Genomic DNA, 23,044 nt, shown 5'->3' with positions numbered 1-23,044 from the left:
TACTGATCTAGTTGGGCTTCCCAGGTGGCTCAGGTGTAAAGACTCTGCCTGCCAGTGCAGGAGACACGGGTTTGACCCCTGAGTCAGAAAGATCCCCTGGAGAAGGATGTGGCAACCTACTTCAGTATTCTTGCCTGGAAAATCCCGTGGACAGAGGAGCCTGGTGGGCTACATCCATGGGGTCGCAAAAAAGTTAGACACGACTTAGCGACTCAACAACAACTGATCTGGTCACCACAATGTTTCCTGACTTTTCTTTCTATCAGTGACAATATCTATAACTCCAACTCTTTCTCCAGCTCCAACACTGTCTTTCTCTTCTAATCGTGTTTAATTGCTACTGTGGAAACAACCGTTCTAAGTGGATTCTGCTTCTCTGTGCTCTTGCACTGTTCAAAAATGTCAATGGATCTCTAGCCCAATGTCAAAGATCCTCTGACATCTCAATCAAGTTACTTTTCAGACTTAGCTCTTCTCCTTCCTTTCATGCTGTGGCTAAAGTGAGCTCTTCAAGATATCCTGACTGTGCCTTATATGTTCTACCTCCAAATAGTATGTTCTGTTCTTTTCCTTGGAATGTCCATTCTTTCTTCCTTGATGCAGATATTCAACTTCCAAGTCTTCTTCAAGATTAAGAACACAGTTTATCTTATTAATTAGTCAGTTCAGTCACTCAGTCATGTCCGACTCTTTGCGACCCCAATGACTGTAGCACGCCAGGCCTCCCTGTCCATCGCCAACTCCCAGAGTTTACTCAAATTCATGCCCATTGAGTTGGTGATGCCATCCAACCATCTCATCCTCTGTTGTCCCCTTCTCCTCCTGCCTTCAATCTTTCCCAGCATCAGGGTCTTTTCAAATGAGTTAGTTCTTCTCATTGGGTGACCAAAGTATTGGAGTTTCAACTTCAGCAACAGTCCTTCCAATGAATATTCAGGACTGATCTTCTTTAGGATGGACTGGTTGGATCTCCTTGCTGTCCAAGGGACTCTCAAGAGTCTTCTCCAATACCACAGTTCAGAAGCATCAATTCTTTGGCTCTCAACTTTCTTTATGGTTCAACTTTCACATCCATACATAACTACTGGAAAAACCATAGCTTTGACTAGATGGACCTTTGTTGGCAAAGTAATGTCTCTGCTTTTTAATATGTTGTCTAGGTAGGTCATAACTTTTCTTCCAAGGGGCAAGTGTCTTTTAATTTCATAGCTGCAGCCACCATCTGCAGTGATTTTGGAGCACCCCCAAATAAAGTCTGTTACTGTTTCCACTGTTTCTCCATCTATTTGCCATGAAGTGATGGGACCAGATGCTATGATCTTATTAATTAAGCCTTCAGTTGAAGGCAATTACCCTTTCTTTGAAATTTGATGTGTTTCATTTGTTTCTAAACTTTGGCATGCTTATAGCTTTTTCTTCTGTAGTTCAACTTTTAGTTTTTTGAGGACCTTCTGACTGTTTTCAATAGTGGCTATACCAATTTTCAATCCTACCCACACTTATAACTTTCTAAGTTGTTTTCCTTTGTTTTTTATATATTTTTAAATCTTTTCTCCTCTACTTTTCTACTTCTGCATTTTCCACATCATTTACTGTAAAAAAGAAAAAAGAATCACTCAAAGAATTGAGCATTGTTAGGAGAGAAAAGAGCTCATGTGAGTGAGTAGAATATACTTAAGAATGAATGCTGAGTGACTGAAATGTATGGAAATTGTTTTGATTATGCCTGTCATTGGGAAGATGAGGTCATTATGTCATCTGCATAATACCACACATTTGGATGAAAATGGAACAATTCTGTCACCAACTTTATTCGCCAAAAGTTCAGATGTTGGGTATTTCTTAATCAAATAATCTAGGTGTTTTTATATGGAAAAAAAGTGAGAGACTCTAAACAACATTAGGGAAGAGACATACATTTTTGGGAAACTTAGTGAAAATTCATTTATTATCTAAAAATTGAAAATGTTTTAGATTTAGGTTTGTCCACTTCATTAAGACCTTAGTAAATGTAACACAAAGTTGACATGGTCCATTTCCTCTCACAGCATATTAAGCCTAGACAACGTATTAAAAAGGAGACCTTTGCTGACAAAGGTCTGTCTAGTCAAAGTTATGTTTTTTTCCAGTAGTCATGGATGTATGTGAGAGTTGGACCATAAAGAAGGCTGAGCACTGAGGAACTGATGCTTTTGAACTGCGGTTTTGGAGAAGACTGTTGAGAGTCCCTTGGGCTGCAAGGAGATCCAACCAGTCCATCCTAAAGGAAATCAGTCCTGGGTGTTCACTGGAAGGACTGATGCTGAAGCTGAAACTCCAATACTTTGGCCACCTGATGCAAAGAACTGACTCATTTGAAAAGACCGTGATGCTGGGAAAGATTGAAGGCAGGAGAAGAAGGGGACGACAGAGGATAAGATGGTTGGATGGCATCACTGACTTGATGGACATGAGTTTGAGCAGGCTCTGGGAGTTGGTGATGGACAGGGAAGCCTGGTGTGCTACACTCCATGGAGTCCCAAACAGTCAGACATGACTGAGTGATTAAAATGAACTGATTTCCTCTTACTTTGTCTGGAGGGCTGGGTTAGGATTATAAAAATGTGACCTTTTTATTGAGAATGGAATTGGGAATGGAATGGTTGCTTTTTTTTGCTTAAAAAAAAAAAAAACCATTTTACTGCTGTGTATGGTTTATTGTTATGCTTTTCGTTTTAATCCTTAAAATGATAATTGCCTCAGGTTTCTCATGCATAACATCCATGAAAATTTTGATAATCTTTGGTTCTGATTAATAAAACTCTAGTTAGTATAACTTCACCTTTTTACATATGATAATGGTCTGGAATCTTCACAAAAAATGGCACATATATTGTCTCTTATACTAGATTGGATCGAATAGTTTCCAAGTTGAATGTGCAATTTAAGAATCATACTGCAAGATTACTGCCAAAAAAAAAAAATTGAGTAAGTCTCTATTAAGATGGCAAACTTTTGGGAGATCCACAGACCTCTTGGGGCAAAGAAGAAACAGAGGCTGCTAATACCAGTAAAATATGAATGCTGAAGCATCACCAAATCTCTCTTTAGGGTAACACATGTATTTATACTATGGAACTTATTTGTGTTCATTAAATTCCAGGTGATAACCTAAAGTCCTGACTGCACATTAAGAAGCAAATGCAATTCATTGCCCAGTCAATGATCCATTGTTTGCTGAGTCTTTTCATGAGGTTCACATGTATTAAGGAGGTTTTCAGCATATGGGTCAAATTTCTCACATTCATTTGTTCGCAGAACAGACCATATATCCTAATCCAAACTATGAGAATTCTCTAAAGCTGCCGCTAGCCCTCTGGGCCACCTTATCATTTAACAAAAATAGTAAATGTCCTATTTGTTCATTCTCTGTGCAATTAATTTTAAATGTTTGATAAAAATATATGGTAAAGGGTTCAATATTATGATATTTGATGTGAAAAGGTATATTTGAAAAGTCATGATGGTGTTTCACAGTTTGAAATGCTCAGCTTAGTTCAAGATGCTTTAACACAGTGTGTCCTGGGTATATTCACTGAATTACAGCTTTCTCCAGTCTCTGGTAGATGGGTTCTACAGATTGGAATACATGTCTGCTCTGGATCTGCATTCTGTTCCCCACTGGGACTGTAGTACTCCCTTGACTTATTGTTTTGAGCCCTGACAACCCCCTCCTCTCCACTCCCACTGGGTTGGCCAAGTTCGCCATACTTGTAGTCACTGAAAGAGGTCTTGTCACCAAACAGACATGGCTATCTTTACTCAAGTATCACCACTGCTTTACCTGCTTACCTGAACCCTACCCTCCTCCTTTCTTCATAGGGTCAGATGTCTAGAATATCAAGGGTAGCCTAGAATAGAGACGATTTTCTTGAATATTCTTGGAAATTATAATGTGATTGTTGACATCCTCCTCCAGCCCTAAGGTGATCAGCCTTTCTTACCCAAAAGGATGCTCTCTCCCTAGTTAATCTTTCCAGATCAGTTAGCTTAGTACTCCTTGGCTATACGTATTGAGTATTCTAGCTTTCTGACTTTAAGTACTTATGATAAAATGTTAGTTCTTTCCATTTTGCAATTTTTCATGGTGAAAAAGGACTCTTTACTATTTAAATTTGGACCTTATTATTTATTTCCAATAATTCCCAAGAGAAGTAATTAATTGGGTTTTGAAGTTTTACTTTGGGTGAAAATACTTTGTAAGACTATTCCCTGATAGCCATTCTGCCGGATGGTTAACTACTGCAAGTAAAAAACTGAACAAATAGATGTTTCTATGAGACTTTCTTTGGAACAAAATCTCCTAAAAACATCCCTCACTCTTTTTGTTTCATTTAATAAAGCAATGAAATATTTAGTGCAATTCGGCAACAGACTTTTTGGATTAGTCTCTACAGATGGTTCAGAGAATATTCTGTGTTAGATGAAAGCATATAAACTACTACAGCATAAGACACAATATACAGAGTTAAAATGGACAATAAGGAAATCTAGAGTAAAAAGAAGTATTACCTTAGGGTCATGTATTCCAGAAAGCTCTTCATAGATCTTCTCACCTACCATGACAGCAGCCAAATTTGCCGTGTATGTTGAAAGGCAAAACATACAGAAAATGGCCCAAAGGTTCATCAGAAACCTTCCAGTCCAGCATTTTGGGGGTTTGATAGCTGCTGTTCTACCGAACAAGAGAGCATAACAGACATTCAAGGCTGAAGAGAAGGAGAAAACTTTACTTCTATTCCGCCCCTTGGGAGTCATGCCAAAGGGGCTCTTCCACTCATAGAGAGTGAGGAAAATGGCAGTGATGTGCAGAGCCACAAAAATCCCCAGCCACATTGTCCAGTGGAGTGGCCACATGAAGGCTCCGATGGGAGCTGCTGTGTCTCGCGTCCTCACTAAGATGCCCAAGCTGGTGGAGAAGAAAGGGCTGGTGAAATCTATCACCTGGCTTCGTGCAGTATTGATGCTGAAGGAAGTGACCGCCAAGTGGGCTGACCCACTCAGGAGATCACCCACCAACCCAGTCCAGTGCCCATTTTTCCAGGCTCCATATTTGCCATCCCCAACAATATAGAGATCAAAGTCAAAGTTCATGTCTTCTGCCAGTTTTTCCAGTAGATCAATGCAATATCCATAGCAGCACTTCTTCAATGTTATGGGCACTGTATCATTACTGCTGTGGAGGCTGCTAAAGAGGCTGTCCAGTACGGAAGAATCATTAGTCATGGGGTCTAGACAGAGCTGGCCAGCAGGGCACAAGCCTTCATCATCGACCTCCCTTGTGAAGACAAATGGATGCTCTATCAGCGTAACCACTCGCAAGTGTAGCTTACTTGGGTGCTGAAAGTGGGTTTTGTGCCTCTGGGCTTGCTCTGGCCATATTCCATAGTCCATGACAATCTTCCCCCTCTGCCAGCTGCCCAAGCGTGTCCACATTGGCTTTCCCATGGGGTCATTTTGCAGATTCCAGATGAAAAAGTTGTTTTCTGAGCTGATGATAGTGGAACCTTTCACTTTGATGGAACCACTGAGGCCTCTGAAAGTGGTGTTGGCTAGAAACCTGGCAAAGAGGAGTAAAGGCAGAAAGTAAGGAAGAGGGGTGAGGGCAAAGTCAGGAAGCAGTGCCCATCTTTGCTTCTCTGTCTTAATAAAAAAACTACTTTAAAAAAAGGCATTGCCTAAATTACTTTAGGAATTAATAAACTAGAATCTTCCCAGGAGAAGAGTCCTATTTCATTGAGCAAATGAAATCTCATCCTCATGTTCTAACACCTGGACTGGGTGTTTGACTCCTGGCCTTACTCCAAATCTTTATTCCCAGATAAGGGGTGTGTTAATTAATTTGTTATAAATGGTTAATTATATATTCTCACAACTTTCCAAGCTATAGAAGTTCTCAGCACCTTTAACATATCTCATTTCTACTGTCCACCACATTCAACTGCAAATAAATCAGCTCAATAAATATCTTTGGTGCAAGGAATAAGTTTTAATAAGTATGCATATACTTTAATAATTGCTTAACATTATATTCATAATTCTAGAAAATAGCCAAATCTTGTTATCAGTGTTTCTCCTTTCAGAGTGGAAATAATCAACATGTCTGTCCCCATGAGGCCAGTCAAAGCTGCATGTTGGATACGATCCATGGAACAAAGAAAAAGATGATAAATAGACTTGCAGTTCCCAGGACAGCCTCAGGCTAACCTCCCTCTAAGTCATTAGAGAAAAACAATTGGCTCTGGCTCCAGAGAAAGCTTCTGCCAGAAGTCAAAGAAAGGAAAATTACCAGCTGAATGATATACTGATTCCTAACCCTGTGAACCAAGCATTGTCAGTACATGTTCTGCTATGGAAAAGGCAAAAAAATGCTTGGTCAAAGTCTCTGTCTTTCTTGAGTTTTGGAAGAAGAGACAAAAAAGGTCACATACAAGCTTGTGGCATCTTTGTACCCTTAATTATGGCCTTGTGTCAGAAGGAAAGCCCACAGTCTGACATCAGAAACACCTGTGTTAGAATATTGGTCCACCCACCTTCTAGCATTGTCCTTGGACACCGATTTACTGAACTCTAAACTTCAGTTTTGTCATCAGCAAAATAGGGGGGATAATTACATTTTTATTTGTAAATTACTTCCACTGTAAGCGTTAGAAATAATTCACGTGTGGTATATACTATACCTTTTGACATAGAACAATTGTTCCAGATATGGTAACTATTATTTAATGTCTTTTAAATTTTTTCAATCAAGGCCATCCCCAGTCATTTCCCTAATCTTTTAATAGAAGTTTTGCAGTTGGAGACACAAAGTATTGCATTATGATAAACTCATAGAGGATACTCAAGACACATTTCAAATTAAAAGAAATTAAATTGAAATGTGGACTGTAACATAGCAGATTTTTGTGAAGAGTTGGATGATACAAGTCTAGGTCCTTAGCAAAATACATTAATCCATTGTTTACCACAAATTACTCTGTAATTTACAAATACAAATACCAGTAGTAGGAAGTTACACTGCCACAGAAGAAACATAGAGGAATCAGAAAGTGTGAAGAATGTACTAATTTTCATTAAAGATATAAATGTAAATCACATTTTGAAGATCCTTCCATCACTAAAAGCAATATAACTGCTCATTTTGGTAGATGGTGTATAATAGTAATTATTCACATTAGCACTCCCTTGTGGGACTCTACCACTTAAAATGAATTCTATTTTGCAACAAGTAAAAGTCTCCATTATCTTACATTTTAAAACAGTTTTCTGCCTCTTTAGGGAAGTAGAGAACCAAATCATTAAAATATACAGATTAATCAATCGATAATTACCTAGGTAGTAGAACAGAAGAATGACTATAATTGTGTTTCTGATGAGCAATCTACTATTAGATTTGTTAACACACACATACACACACACACACGGAGATAGCCTAGGGAATAAAATAGTTATTAGTAAATAGGTTAATTTTACTTGGTCAATTTAGTGATCAGGAAAGCAAAGTTGTAGAAAAAGAAACTCTTCATTATTTTAAGAATATATGGGGCTTAATGATTATAGACTTTTAATTGGATGGACCTACAAAGAGCTATCACTGAGTAAATATATACTTAAATTATCTCAGAAAAGAGGGTTTCAGGAATCTTTCAGAGATTAACTCCATCATTCCAGTAAAATGTATTCCTCTTTGTCAATGTTAAATAAGATTCGGCATGGCCATGACTAAAGAACAGGGCTTAATTGTCTCTAAGGCATTCATCTGTCACTGAGACAGACATGTCAATCAGGATCTAAATGTCTTCCATTCCCCAGACCGGAAAATTCCAGTGTTTGTTTCAGTATGGAATTGGCACCAAGAAATTGGGTCTCAGGGAATCCCCATTTATGATGGATTATTTCTATTTTATTTTCAGTTTTACAGAAAAAGTAAAATCTCATTAATAGCTTTAGTTGTTATCACCTTCACCATGTATTCTTTATAATGGAATGACAATGTGCAACAAAATTTGAATACTCATATTAGTTAAAAGATTACAATGTTGAAATCTTGCTTTTGCATAAACTGATTTCTACCATGTTCCTTTTTATCTTTCCCTGGACTCTTCTTGGATGAACAAGAAAAAGGAAAATCAGGAATAACTTTATTGGCAAGGTAAACTGATACAAATATACACCAGGTACTGTTCTTAGTATGAGTTGCAAAGATGAAAGACACTCTCATTGTTCTTAAGGAGCTCCAAGTCTCATGATGGGGAGAGAGAAAAACAAGCAGGCAATTCTAAACCAGTGTAATGAGCACCCTGATGGAGGCAGAATTGGGGGGCATTTGGAGAAGACTCTTGAGAGTCCCTTGGACTGCAAGGAGATCAAACCAGTCAATCCTAAAGGAAAATCAGTCCTGAATATTCATTGGAAGGACTGAAGCCGGAACTGAAGCTTCAGACTGAAGTTGAAGACTGAAGTTTCAGACTGAAGCTGAAACTCAAATACTTTGGCCACCTGATGGGAAGAACTGACTTACTGGAAAAGACCCTGATGCTGGGAAAGATTGAAGGCAGGAGGAGAAGGGGAAGACAGTGGATGAGGTCGTTAGGTGACATCACTGACTCTATGGACATGAGTTTGAGTAAGCTCTGGGAGTTGGTGATGGACAGGGAGGCCTGGTGTGCTGCAGTCCATGGGGTCGCGAAGAGTTGGACATGATTGAGCGACTGAACTGACTGGAACAGAAAGCAAGGGCACCTGAAAATTCCACTGTAGGGGTGACAAGAAAGACTTCTCGGAGGAGGAGGTATGAGAGCTGAGTCTTTTTTTGTGGGGGTGGGGGATTTTAAGAAATTTTACTTCCTGAGGCAGAAGTCCATGAAGCTAGGAATCTCATGTGAAGTGAAGTGTTAAGTTGCTCAGTCATATCTAACTCTTTGTGACCCCCACGGACTGTAGCCCACCAGGCTCCTCTGTTCATGGGATTCTCCAGGCAAGAAGACTGGTGTGGGTTGCCACTTTCTTCTCTAGCGGATCTGCCCAACCCAGGGATTGAACCTGAGTCTTCCACATTGCAGACAGATTCATCTACCACCAAGTCACCAGGGAAGCCCTAGGAATCTCATATGCATACTAAATACACTGAAGACAAACTTTGTCTAATCAACAATATTGATTCAGGGCAGTTCTGCCATTTGCTATATAATTCTCACCAATAATCACTACTTTGGAGTTTAGTGCAATTTCATAGCATATAGGAAACCAAACTTAAACAAATACTTTATCTTGAAAAGCCACATAACCAAATAGCAACATATGCAGAGAGACAAGCAAAGATGTAAGTATAGAAAGGATATGCTTTTTAGCTCATCATCACTAAGCTGCAGAGCACATTAACAATGATTTGCCCTTCTTCTGCTCCAGGCACTCCTTTGCGTGAAATATCAAATGTAAATGCATGTTAAATGATATTTTAAAAGAAAAATAGGAGCAATCATTGGAACAATCATATGATTTTGACATTGTATGTATTTTTTCATGTGTAAGGAGATTGTATTTAGAATTTGATGTGGGAAAGTTGTCAAAAATGTTAAAAGATTTGAATATTTAACTAAATAGGATGTGGTCATTGTGAAACAATACTTAATTATCAATTTAACTGAAGTAATAATGAGAGATTTCAAAGGCAAATATGAGATAACATGAAAGAAATCTTAGAGAGCTGAATCTTGAAGAAGGAATTATAGTTAAGCAGGAAGAGAAGCTAGGGACCGATGCTGTCAGCCCAGGGAGATGTGTGTGCAAAAGCCAGAGACAGAGAGAGCAAGCTGCCTGATGATGAGTGGTGAGAAATAAGGCTGGAGATGAGGGTGGGAAATGAAGTACAAAAGGACTTAGATTATGATGAATGTAACAGCCATTGAGAGAATTTTTCTGGGGAGGGATAGGACCATCAGATTTGATTTTAGAAAGATCTTGTTTTCTTGCTAGCTAAGTGGGAAACAGTTTGGAAGGAGAAGCGGGCTGAGAACAGTTTCAGATGTGAGGAATAATGCTTCTTCTTTCCTCCCCTGACTTCCTCTCTTCCTCTCTCTCTGCTTATTTCACAAGGGGCTTAAGGTGACAAGGGCTAAGTTATAACAGAAGTGGAGAAAATGGCATAATCAGGAGGTATTATAGTTTCCAAAAGAAAAGTAGTGATTTTAAGAGGGTCAAATGTACAAGGTTGCATTTAATTCACAAACTATACTAAGGATATATAAAACTTGGCTTGTTGGAAGGTCATATAAATAAGACCTGGAGTATTTGGTTGTGTATCAGGTAAATGTAAGCCCATAGAGCACTGTGGGGGAAAAAGAGAGATGTAATATCAAATTCCTCTAATAGTAATTTAGAACCTGGATCAGAGGTACCAATAATACTCCTAGAAATGTAATATCAAATTCCTCTAATAATAATTTAGAACCTGGATCACAGGTACCAATAATTCTGCTACATTCTGTGCTGATCATACTACCCCTCCAGTCTAATTCTCAATAGATCTTCCAGTTCAAGTATTATGAGGGAAGGTAAGGAGGTGGGAAATTTAACAAGAATGGTAACTACAACAATCTTATTGGAGAGCAGAATAGAAACATATTCAGGTTGCAACTGGACTGTAGACATTTTGCATGTCCATTTTATGAGACTGGATTTTATTTAACAGGAAAAGGGGAGCCATGAAGGTATCGAAGTAGAGCAATGATATAACCGTAAGTCTGCACTGATAATACTCCTCGGGAAGTGGGCACAATGTGTACACAGGAAGGAAGAGATAGTGATCAGGAGACCACTTAGAAGATTAATACAATATCTTTGCCATGGTATGATAAGAGTCTTGATCTCACTCCATGAGTGAGAATCTGGTGCGTAGTGAGTATTTAACAAAGCATTTCAGGTATACATATATATATATTTTTCATCAGCAGATCTCTCAAGGTATCATTCTGCTTGAAAGAATAAAGCTCATTGGTTAATCTGCATGGAGGTAACTTGTTACTTCGGTAAAAGTTTCCAACTATGTCACTAATTAAGAACATGTGTTTATTTGAGTAGGCATTGAGATAAAATCTGAACTCTTCAAAGTGTGTAAAAAATGTTTTTGAGACAGTTCACAAATATAAGCAAGATCAGTGTTTAATGTATTTAAGAGCTTTTAGAAGCCACATTTGCATACAAAACTTGACCTACTAGTTAAAAGATTTTCTTATTAAAACAAATGAACAAAGATGCTAACAAAATAGCACATCAGCAAATCAATCATTTATTCACTCATTTTGCCAGGCACTGCTCTAGGTTCTAAGAGATATAGTAGTGAACAAAGGAATAATGATCTGTGTAGCTTCTATTCTATTGAGGGGACAGGATAAATATTATAAATGGGGAATATGAGTGGGATATTAGTGCTATGTGCAGAAGCAAAAAGAGCAGAGTAAGGATGTAAGATGTGTCAGGGCTGGTGGTAGTGTGGAATTGCAGGTGAGGGAGTCCAGGAGAAGGTGATATTTGTGTAAAGGGAATAAGCTGACCAAGAGGCTCTCCGGGTAAAGACCATTCCTATATAGGGAGCAAGGAGTCCAATGTCCTTGAGAGGGACTGCGTCTGGTATGTTTGAGGAAGAGCTAAGGGACCGAGGAACAGAGGAGTTAAAGATGAGCTCAGAGGAAACTTATGGGGAGTGGGGGGTGGGGAAATAGGATCTTGAAGGTCACTGCAAGGACCTTTGTTTCTTCTCTATGTGAGATGGAAAGCCACTGGTGGGTTTTGAGCAGAGAAGTGATATGACCTACATTTTAACAGGCTTGTTGCAGTGTCGTGTTGAGAATGGGCTACCGAGAGACCAAGGCAGAAGCAGAAAGAGCAGTTAGGGAGCTGTTTCAAATATCAGACAAAAGTTGATGATGGTTTAAGCTGAGGTAGTAGCAATAGAGGTGAGAAAAATTAGTTGGATCTTGATAAATTGTGAAGCTACAACTGACAGGATTTGCTGAAGGCTCAGACATAGTTGCTAGGAAAAGGAAGCGTAAGGATGACACCAAGGTTTTTGCCCTGAGAAATTGGAATGTTGAGTTGCCATTAATTGTAATAAAGAAAACTGTAGAAGAATCAGGTTGTGAGGTGGGTGAGAACCACCAGGAATTCGTGCGCTAATGTTAAGTTTGAGATAGTTTATAGACATCCAAACGGAGTTGCTAAGTAAGTAGGTGGAGAATTCTGGAGTTTAGGAAGGAGGTCTGAACTGGATATACAATGTGGGAGCCAAAACTCTATAAACAGTATTTGAGATCACAACGGTAATTGTAGATGAGAAGCCCAAGGAATAAGTCCAGGGCTTTTGGAGGTGGTGCAGGTTAGAAAGAACTAGCAAAGGAAACCAAGAAGTAACCAGAGACGTAAGGCAGGCTGTGTGGTGTTCTAGAAGTCAAGTAAAAGAGATATTTTAATCAGGGGACACTGATCATCTGTGTCAAATGCTTCTAACAGCTCAAATGCAGTGAGGACTGAGAACTGACCATTGGCTTTAGAAACATGTAGGTCACCAGTGACTTCATGAGAGTAATTTCAGTGGAGTGTTGGAGCCTACTGCTTCAAGGGAAAATGGAAAAGGAGAAACTGGAGATAAATCTTTAGAGAGTTACGCTATAAAGAGGAGAAAAATAGAATAGTGGTGGAGAGGAAAAATTAAGCAAATATCTAAATATTATGAGCTTCCCCCATGGTTCAGCGGTAAAGAATCTGCCTGCAATGCAGGAGCCACAGGAGAAGCAGGTTTGATCCCTGGGTCGGGAAGATCCCCTGGAGGAGGGCATGGCAACGAACTCCAGTATTCTTGCCTGGAGAATCCCAGGGACAGAGGAGCTTGGTGGGCTACAGTCTGGAGGGTCGCAGAGTCGGACATGACTGAAGCGACCTAGCAAGCATACATGCATAAATATTATATATATGTGTGTGTGTGTATATATATATATATATATATATATATATATATATATGTGCAGGATTTTAAGCTGATAACAATGATCTAGTAAAAATAGAAAAATTGGGGCTTCCCAATTTTTACCACTGGTGGCTCAGTGGTAAAGAATCTTTGATAAATATTGGTAAAGAGTTTGATTCCTGATCTAGGAAGACCCCACATGCCACAGAGCAACTAAACCCCTGTGCCCCAATAGCTGAACATGTGCTCTGGAGCCCAGGAGCCACAACTACTGAGTTTGCACAGCAACGAAGACCCAGCACAGCCAAAAATGAACAAATAAATAAAGCTAATTAAAAAAATAGAAAGATTGTTGATGTAGGATAGAAGAGAGAGAATTCCTGGGACAGTTCCCTTGAGGGGCAAAAAGGATGTACTCTAAGGTGCAAGAGGGGGTGATGCTCTTTGCTGTGATAAGACCCAGAGGAATCGGGTGGAGAGGGAGGTGGGAGGGGGGATCGGGATGGGGAATACGTGTAAATCTATGGCTGATTCATATCAATGTATGACAAAAAAAAAAAAAAAAAAAAAAAAAAAAAGGAAAAAAAAAAAAAGAAAGGTGCATGGACATGGGAGAAGGCAGAGAAAATACAGAAGCCTGAGGCAAATAGGTGGGTGGATGAGGACAAGAGAGTTTGTGGAAGTTCTCCCTTGATTGCTTTAACTCATTTAGGGCATTTAAAAAGTAAATTATAGAACTCATTATACTCTCCCCCTTATAATTCATTTGAGAGAAGTTTTATTGTATTACTTTCAAAATGAGACCAGAGGTACTCTTTAAAAATGCAGAAAGCAAATAACTTTCAAAAGAAATGTATTAGATCAATTTCAACTAAAATGTTTAGTGTTTTGTTTTCCCACTTGAGTTTGCAAGAGTAAGTTGTGAAACTATCTGGACCTGGCGCTTTCTAAAAAACTGCAGTTTTTCAATCATTTTTTCAATCTCTTCTATTAAACTTTCCATTTCTCTGGGTTCATTTTGGCAAATGATATTTTGCTAGGAATTTGTTGCTACAGAACTGCATAGAACATCATTATACTAATCTTAAGATTTTTCCTCAATTAGTTTGGGTTTTTGTTTTGTTAATTCCTTCTTTCTAGATCTCCTCCCACCTCTCTCTTTTCTACTTTTTTGGATGAGGAAATATTTATGTTCATATATTCTTTAATAATAGAATATTAACTGCAGTATTTATCAATTTATTGGATTAACTATTCATGTATTATTTTTACTTTTTAAAAACTTGCTCTAAAACTTACTAAAGATAAATAAAAATCTCCCACTACAAATAATGTTGCCATGTTCTTAAAGATTTTAGGACCTGTTGCCCCCTGATTTTTCTTCTATCTTATTCAGCATTTCCTTGGCCACCTGATGTGAAGAACTGACTCATTTGAAAAGACCCTGATGCTGGGAAAGATTGAAGGCGGGAGGAGAAGGGGACGACAGAGGATGAGATGGTTGGATGGCATCACTGACTCAATGGACATGTGTTTGAGTAAACTCCAGGAGTTGTGATGGACAGGGAAGCCTCATGTGCTGCAGTCCATGGGGTCACAAAGAGTTGGACATGACTGAGCAACTGAACTGAACTGAAAATTTCCTTAATCTTATTTTTTATATTCATTGTAAATTTGTAACTTTTCTTGTCTTGAACTAGTTCTATCAACTGCCCTGCTGTTTGCAGCCTTCATTTTGAAGACGTATGAAAATAACTTCGTGTTGCCTAAATGTATCATCATCCTTATGTGTCTCCTTCCAAACCCAGTTGAATATAAGTCATATGTTTATTTCTATTTGTTCTTTTTTTTCACACATCAACTTGTCTCTTTGCATGTCTGTGTCTCATTTGTTTTTCATTTCCTTTAAAATTGTCCTCTTATCTTTATCCTCCCATTAGAGTTGCCTTCCATTAATCATGTCTGTATCTAGGAATATCTGTTTTGCTCTGTAAAGCCTTAAAATTTATTTTTCCCTTTGGGAACTTTCTTTGTATCATTAAAATCTCTGTATCCTCTTATTTTCTTATATCTTGAAAAATGAGCTAAATTTCCTTTCTCATGATCATCTCATCATGTTTAATATTTTCTCCCAGAGGAATGAGAGATTTGTTTTTCCTCCATAAAACTCTATCATTTTTTTTAGCCTGTAAGAACATAATTTTGATATTTTGCTTTGCCTGATTAGAAGTATTTGGCTACATTAATGCTAGTGATATTCTCCCTAGCTCCCTTTGCATCAGCATCACCTAATTTTTATCAGGTTTACTTGCTCTTATGTACTGACTCTAAATATATATTTCTTGATTATTTTAAATTTAGTTCCAGATCTATTGAGCATAGCAGAAAAAAACTCAATAAAGCTCTTTTAGAACAAGTCAAAGGAGTATTTTTAAAATTTCCCTTTCTTCTTTTTCTGGAAGGAGTGGAGAAGAGTTGGGAAGAGATCCATTGATGTTCAGAAATCCCATCTTTTCTTCATGTTATTCTTATCTACACTCATGCAATGAATCTTCCAATCAAAAAATCACCCTAAATTCTACATTTTGCACTTGTCACAGGTTCACAATTAATATAGTTTTCTCCCTGCTCTTTATCACTGAAGAGCCCCTGAAGTATATGCTCTTTGGATAGTCTTATGTCTTTTAAAAAACTGATTTTTTTTACAACCTCTGTAGACCTCATGTTGTATGAATTATTAGCCATGCATAGTCTATATTTGTACTTTAATCCACGTGTGTAGTTTTTCTTAATTCTTAGACTTTTTCATAATGCCTTTTATTCCCTAAATTACTCTCATTGTGACTCTCTTCTGCAGGTTCTAGATTATTTCCCTTTCCCCCAGTATTCTTATAGTTTCCAGTATGTGGGTTTATCTATGGTTCTCTCCTTTTCCTTTAATGTTCTTTCTCTACTTAATTTTTCTGAACTTTGTCTTCCCTCCTCTTTATCTTCTTCACCTCTCTCTTCCTTTTGGTGGGCTTTGTATGAAGGAAATATCAATATTCCATCCTGTTAGGAAAGAAATCATGTCTTAAATCAGCTCTTGACCACCCCTAGTTAATTTAACTGTTTTTGTTGTTATTGTTGCCATGCTAGGCTCCCTCCCACCTCTGAAACCTATCTATTTACTTCCCTTTATTTTTCAACATCACTTTCACCATCTCTTCCTTATTTTTAATTGCCCTTGAGAATCTTTGTCAATTTGTAAGGCCAGCTACTAAGTTCAGCTTTTACTTTGTGGCCTCTCTCACTTAATGAGACCCCTGTGCTATCTGTCTCTGCCTCTATGTTACAATAACATGAATTTGCCATCTTAGCCACGGAGCTTACCCTTTGTCCAATTCTGTCAGAGCATATCGCTTTGCTTTTGTTCTCTATATGTGGGGCATTAAACATTAAATGTAGATGATTTTTCTGAGCTACTTGTAAAATGACTCCTTAACTGTCCTCTGGAATCCTCCTTAATACCCTAATGTGTAAATATTTAGCAGCTGATTAATTCAGTCATTGAGGTTTTAGACTGTAAGATCCTTGAAGGCATGGATTTTGACATTCTCCACATTCTGAGAGCAGTCTCTTCCATACAGTTGCTGAGGGAAATGGAGACATCCTCCCTTTCCCACTGCTCTGCGTCGTAACATTGCAGGCTGTCCAGCTGAAAGAGACTTCCGTGTTCATCTAACAGTCTATGACACTGAGTCACCTTGGATCTTGGGCACAACACATTGCCTGGCCAGAGTAAGTGCTCGGAGATGCTTGTGGGGCAAATGCAATTAAACACATGTCTTCTGCTCAAGTCAGACATGTGTCTCTTCAAGAGCACTTCTTCACTTGCCAGAAGAATGGGGCTCAATCAGCCAGGAAGTATTTATATTTGTAGTTTATAGATTATTCAGAACATTGAAATTCCAACACATTTCCCCCTGAACAATGGAGAGGATCAAAAATAGAAATAAATTCTATGAGAAACCTCTCTGATGATAAGGAATTTAATAAAAATTGGAAATTACTAAATTTCAATCTTTAAAGCAGAGGGCCCTACATACTATAATCATTGATTACTTCTTATTTAAAATAGCTTACAAAACTCATCTTTTAAAATAGATTTCCATCAGCTAATGAAAACAGCAATTTAATAACATACTAAATCTATATACACATAAGTACACATAAACCACTGGGGTCTGTTTTTCCAATAAGCAAAACCTTAGAGGAGAAGTAGAGCCTTTATCCTTCTTGACTTTTTTTCCCAAGAGGAGAAAAATGCTAATCTATGCTTGAGTCATGTTTTAATATACCTCTTGGGCTATGCGTGTGTGATGTGATGGTATCACTATGTCAAAAGAATTAGACGCATAGACATAGTGCTCTGTTTTCCTGCTTTCATGTGGCACAACTGGCAAGCTGGTACTTTTCTCTTTCTGTGTTTTTCTCCTATGTGGTAGTTAGATCTGTTCCATACTCTTAGGTTGTTTTCCTTTCCCTTCATTTTTTGATATAAACCTTGACTCTTCTCCATAATTATGGCCTATGCCCAACCCTTAGATGACTCCTCATTGCTTTGTGTAATATCCCATCTTAATTCCTTCCAGTTTTCTAGATCTGGTTCCAGCACTAGTCCCTGTGCTAATATCTCTTCCCTTAGCATAGCCCCGTGACACTACATAGTATTTATCAGTTGAGAACCCATCTGAAGGTCACAGGGACTAGAGTTGGAAGTTGTCCTGGTAAAGATCTGGAATTCAGAGTACACCTTCAATGCGAGTGTGCTCAGTTGCTTTTGGGTCCAACTCTTTGTGACCCCGTTGACTGCAGCCCGCCAGGCTCCTCTGTCCATGGAATTTTCCAGGCAAGAATACTGGAGTGGGTTGCCATTTCTTACTCCAGAAGATCTTTCTGACCCAGGGATTGAACCTGTTTCTCCTGCATTTTCTGCAATGGCAGGCAGATTCTTTACCACTGAGATACCTGGGAAGCCCTGCAACACTGCCCTCTTTTTTTTTTTTTTTTGACATATTCCCAAATTTTATAGTAGATGCATACAAAGTAAAAACTCAACAAAGAATATGATCACAATTTCCACTGGAAGCTCTCCTAATTTGGGAAATTTCCAGTTTAAAACCTGCAGGAAGCTAGATTAAGCAAATTTAAGCTGTATTCTTCAAAACAGGGCCTTGAGGGAATATATATCTTTCACTGTTCCTTATATTTGAGGCCCTCATGACTTAGAGAAAATTTTAGACTCAGCTCTTGCCATGACTTAAGTGACACAGAGGGAGGGGCAAATTCAATGGATTTAGCCAAATTAGTTCAGTGACAGGAGTTCCTACTGGAAACAGACCTTAACTGTTGGTCCTCAGGATTCACCAAAGCACATGTTTTCAGGAAGTACTGACTCCCTGTGAGTCTTGCAGAGGAAGTCAAGTTGGGAGTACCAGCTGGACACAGCAGGTCACCCACAGCAATGGGTTCTCCCTGGGGACCCAAGGAATCAGTGTTAACATCATCCAGCCCCTGGCTTCCCGGTTCAATGCAACTGCATTTCTTTTGAGGACATGTTCAAACACACAGGCTAACTAGTTTGAGTCTATAGAGGTCCTCAGTAAAGGAACATTTATACATGAGTAACCACACATCCTGATTTATATAGCTTTTGTCTGAAAGAATATGAATTATAAGGTAATGGGATCACAATTAAGGAAAGTTAATATTAATTATGAAAAAGGCTGGAACTTAGATTTAGACAGTTTAAATCTTCCCCTATAAAGTACTAACTGAATGACCTTAGGCATACCACTTAACTTTTCAATGTAAGAATTCCTTATAATTAAGGAAGTCAGGATTTCCAGAGATTAAATAGCTTTGCCAGGGTCATAATGCCAGTAAACTATTATAAAGGTGAAGAGGAATACCCTAAATTAGAATTATATCATGCCAGCTCAAGTTTTTCTGGAACCCTTCTACTATCCAGTAATGAGATGGAGACCATCATCAGTTTATACTTTGGGACTTTTGAATGGGTATTTTGTTTTAGTCTTCTTTTCTGAAGCTTCCTAGTGCCTTGTAATACTTAACACATAATACAATCTGATTAATACATGCAGAATCACTAAATAAATCAACATTTACAATTAGTGAAAGGCCAACGAATCTTGGTACTACTTGAACATATAAGAATAAAGATGAGCATAGCCTGGGAGGGAAAGAGTCTCTTTAGCACACAGAACCATTTTTCAAGGACAACTGAGGAGGTGCATAACAATGCCAGCTAATATCGGAAGATAATCACTAGTAGAATGAGTGTGGTCTCAGTGAGGAATGATAACCAAATAGCTGGCTTTCCTGGTGGCTCTGTGGTAAAGAATTTCCTGGTGGCTTTGTGGTAAAGAATTGTTCAGTCATGAAGTCATGTCCAACTCTTTGCAACCGCATAGACTGCAGCATGCCAGCCTTCCCTGTCCTTCACTATCTCCTGGAGTGTGCTCAAACTCATATCCATTCAGTCAGTGATGCCAATCAGGAGATGTGGGTTCAATCTTTGGGTCAGGAAGATTCCCTGGAGAGGGAAATGGCAAACCACTCCAGTATTCTTGCCTGGGAAATCCCATGGACAGAGGAGCCTGGCAGGCTATAGTCCACAGAGTTGCAAAAGAGTTGGACATGACTTAGTGACTAGACAACAATAACAACCACCAAACAGCTAAGTCAAAGAAAATGGATAAAAAACATGGATAAGCGGAGGAGCACATTGTCTCTTGGTAAAAGAACGATAGAAGGGGGTTGTAAGCTTCCCGGAAGCAGGGCCACTATTTTCTATTCTTTGTGTCTCCAGCATTAGCCAAGGTCCTAGCCTAATATTAGTAAGCTTCAATATATGCTTGTGGATGAACAAATGAATTAATCACTTGATACAGAACTGAACTGCAGAAACTATTCAAAGAAGAAAGATAAGATTCCATAGCCTGCTGAGAAGTTAGAATAGCTATCAGGATGATTAATTAACTAAAGAGTCAGGGACTTCTTATGCCAAGGGGAACAAGGTATCAATCCATGTCTAGGCTCTTGGAATTATTAAAGGAAGGCAAACTCCCTTTGACCAGGTTATGAGTGACTCAAGGGGATCTTTCTCCGGGAAGATAGATTCATTACCACCCAGGGCCTTCAGATAAGCATGAGCAAATCCTAATTCTAGGAACAGCAGGCAAGTCCTTCAATTCCTCTTCATTTCCATGAGACTGGTGTTTAGAATGAGATAAGGAAGTAAATGTGGGCAAAGCTAAAACCAATTTTGAGAAATAAAAACAACAATTTTTATATCTTTATGGTTTTTTAAGAATTACTTGTAAGGCTTTTATGCTATGATACTTTGTTTGGTTAATTTGTTACAAAATGATGATTTTATAAATATGTCATGGCTAATGTTCTCGCTTTCAAGTGACATCCAGTATGCATATAAAATGCAGACTCCTTAGCATAAAAGTCCCGTGTGGCATGCTATCAATTTAACAACTTTTCCAGAATCATGTCAGATTCTTTTCATAGGCAATGGATGTGCCAACTGTACTAAATTTCTTCAGATCTCCATGAATTTGCAATGCCATTTTCTGTGCCTGTGAGTCTGCTGCAAACCAGAATACTTCTATTCTTTTATCAAGATCCAATTCCAGTATTTCTTCCTCATCATTAACTCTCTGAGAAGAGTTCATTACTTCCTCCCTGTGTATCTGAATATGTTTCTATTTTTAACAATCACAGATCCCTTTGTTTTATACATTTACTTACTTTATAACCTCATGCACTAGGCTGTATACTCCAAAACGGCAGGATGCAGCCCTTTATTTTGTCTGCCTCACCCTAGCTCAACAAATAATCACTGACTTCCCTGGTGGCTCAGATGGTAAAGAGTCTGCCTACAATGCGGGAGACTGGGGTTCAATCCCTGGGTTGGGAAGATCTCCTGGAGAAGGAAATGGCAACCCACTCCATTATTCTTGCCTGGATAATTCCATGGACAGAGGAACCTGGTAGGCTACAGTCCATGGGGTCGCAAAGAGTCAGACATGACTGAGTGACTTCACTTTCACACATGTATTGCATATGTGTTGATGAAGTTATTGCCAAACAATACATCAGATACTATTGCTTCAAAGTGATTTACATTTAATAAAAACAACTTGCAAATAAATTGCTAAAGATAACACTATGAACTTGGTCCCCAAGTGGTTTTTGTCTACATTTAGTGATGATGGATGTTTGCTCTGGCATGTGGGGACCTGGGAAGGATCAAATCCCTTTTACCTGTAATTATGTCTATATAGTCTGCCATGAGAAATGATTTTTTCCTAGTCTAAAGGCCTATGCTGAAAAAGTCATGTTTTTGGTGATTTCATTAACATTTTAAAATGTTAACAATTCTGTCAGCCTAAACTGAAAATGACTGTGTGAGAAATGAAAGCTTGCATAACTCTGGCACTTGCTATTCATGGCTCATTATGTTCGTGACTTTCATTATGCAGTGAGGAAGTGGGGTCAGCCTCACAAAATTTAGGAACAATTAAGAAAATTACTGTATGCAGATGTGACTTATGGACTGAGAATAACGAACTTTCCAAAAGACTATATTCAACAAAATAAATAAGGATGATGAAAAATCCACAGATGTTTTACAGCTTAAGGCAGCTTTTCAGTTATTCATTATAAAGACTCCTTCCAGGGCTTTGCCCACTTCCCTTGACCCTTTCCTGAGCATTTTGAAACTTTTTCTTTGACTCTGTTCCTTATGGAGTTTAAGAGGTTCTGAGGATATTTCCTGAAGTTCTTTGAGTTCATTCTCAAACACATCCATGGAGATGAAAATATTGTTGCTGACCCATATACACTGTGAATTGCTACCAGGCTCCCTAACCTCACAGTCTTCTTTTACAATTTTCAAAGTCTGTGGAATAAACATGTGGAAATAGCCGCAAGGTCAGAGGTTATTCACTAACCTAAACATTCTATTAAAAAAAAGAAAAGAAAGAAAAGAAAAGAAAAAAACCAGATGGTATCTAGGTAAGTTTAAAAACTCTGCTTTTAGTTTAGACAAAATTCTATTTATCTATTAACCACTCATTATTCTTCTAGAGCAACAGATTATGTAGGGTGTAAATATAAAATCTCCATTTCTTCTTCTATGTTTGTTTCAGTAAATGTCTATTAGGTAGCTTCTATACACTAGGCATTAAACTAGATTGAATAATAGTGTCTCCATTTAATAGAATTTATATTTTAGTTCAGAAATCAGACACATAGACAAATAATGCTGATGGAATGGGCTAAGTACCATCACATAATTTCATGTACAAAGTGCCATTGGATAAACTAAAATTTGAGGAGCCAGAAAGATCAATTTTATCTTGATAAAATGAACCCCTGATATGTATACAACTGAAGTTAACAAATATTTCTCTCTGTAGCTTCTAAACATTTTTAGGCTCCCAACAGAATTACCTTTCTTGTGCTCTCCATTTTATATGAGACAGAAAGACATTAAATAACAATATAGTTTTCACAAGTGGATTTTCTATCTACTGTTTAAGATTGTCCTTCCAAAATAATGATTATTTGAAATTATAGCTAAAGACTTGCTTGTGTTTTTGTTATGAAGGAGGATGTTTCTTATCTGAGATAAAATCTTGAGTCTCAATTACATGCTAGTTCCAAAACAGTAGATTAAATCTGGATAGTGGTTATAAAATAAAACACGCATAGACTTTAATATTGAGGCAATTCAAATATATTATAGGAAAAGTGGAGAGTTCAGATGATGATAGAACATTTAGTTTTATCATTAATAGATTCCTAATAAGTTAATTTTAAATTATTTTATTAACAACCTTCTTTAGGGTGAAAGTGAAAGTGTTAGTCACTCAGTAATGTCTGACTCTTTGTGACCCTGTGGACTGTAGCCCACCAGGCTCCTCTGTCCATGGGATTCTTCAAGCCAGAATACTGGATTGGGTT

The 23,044-nt window shown here is 38.2% G+C and overlaps 1 protein-coding gene across 1 annotated transcript in view; it reads right to left on the bottom strand.

Annotated features, from left to right (window-relative positions):
* GRIN3A (glutamate ionotropic receptor NMDA type subunit 3A) overlaps nucleotides 1-23,044 on the bottom strand; it is a 187,276-nt gene that overhangs the window by 107,491 nt on the left and 56,741 nt on the right. The window contains exon 3 of the mRNA XM_043927912.1: nucleotides 4,552-5,599. Coding sequence (XP_043783847.1) covers nucleotides 4,552-5,599 — 1,048 coding nt within the window. The remainder of the gene's footprint in view (nucleotides 1-4,551; nucleotides 5,600-23,044) is intronic.

The sequence above is a fragment of the Cervus elaphus genome, chromosome 16, assembly GCF_910594005.1.
Source record: "Cervus elaphus chromosome 16, mCerEla1.1, whole genome shotgun sequence".
Lineage (NCBI taxonomy): Eukaryota > Metazoa > Chordata > Mammalia > Artiodactyla > Cervidae > Cervus > Cervus elaphus.
Note: the sequence above shows the minus strand (reverse complement) of the source record. Positions and strands in the feature narration are given on the sequence as shown.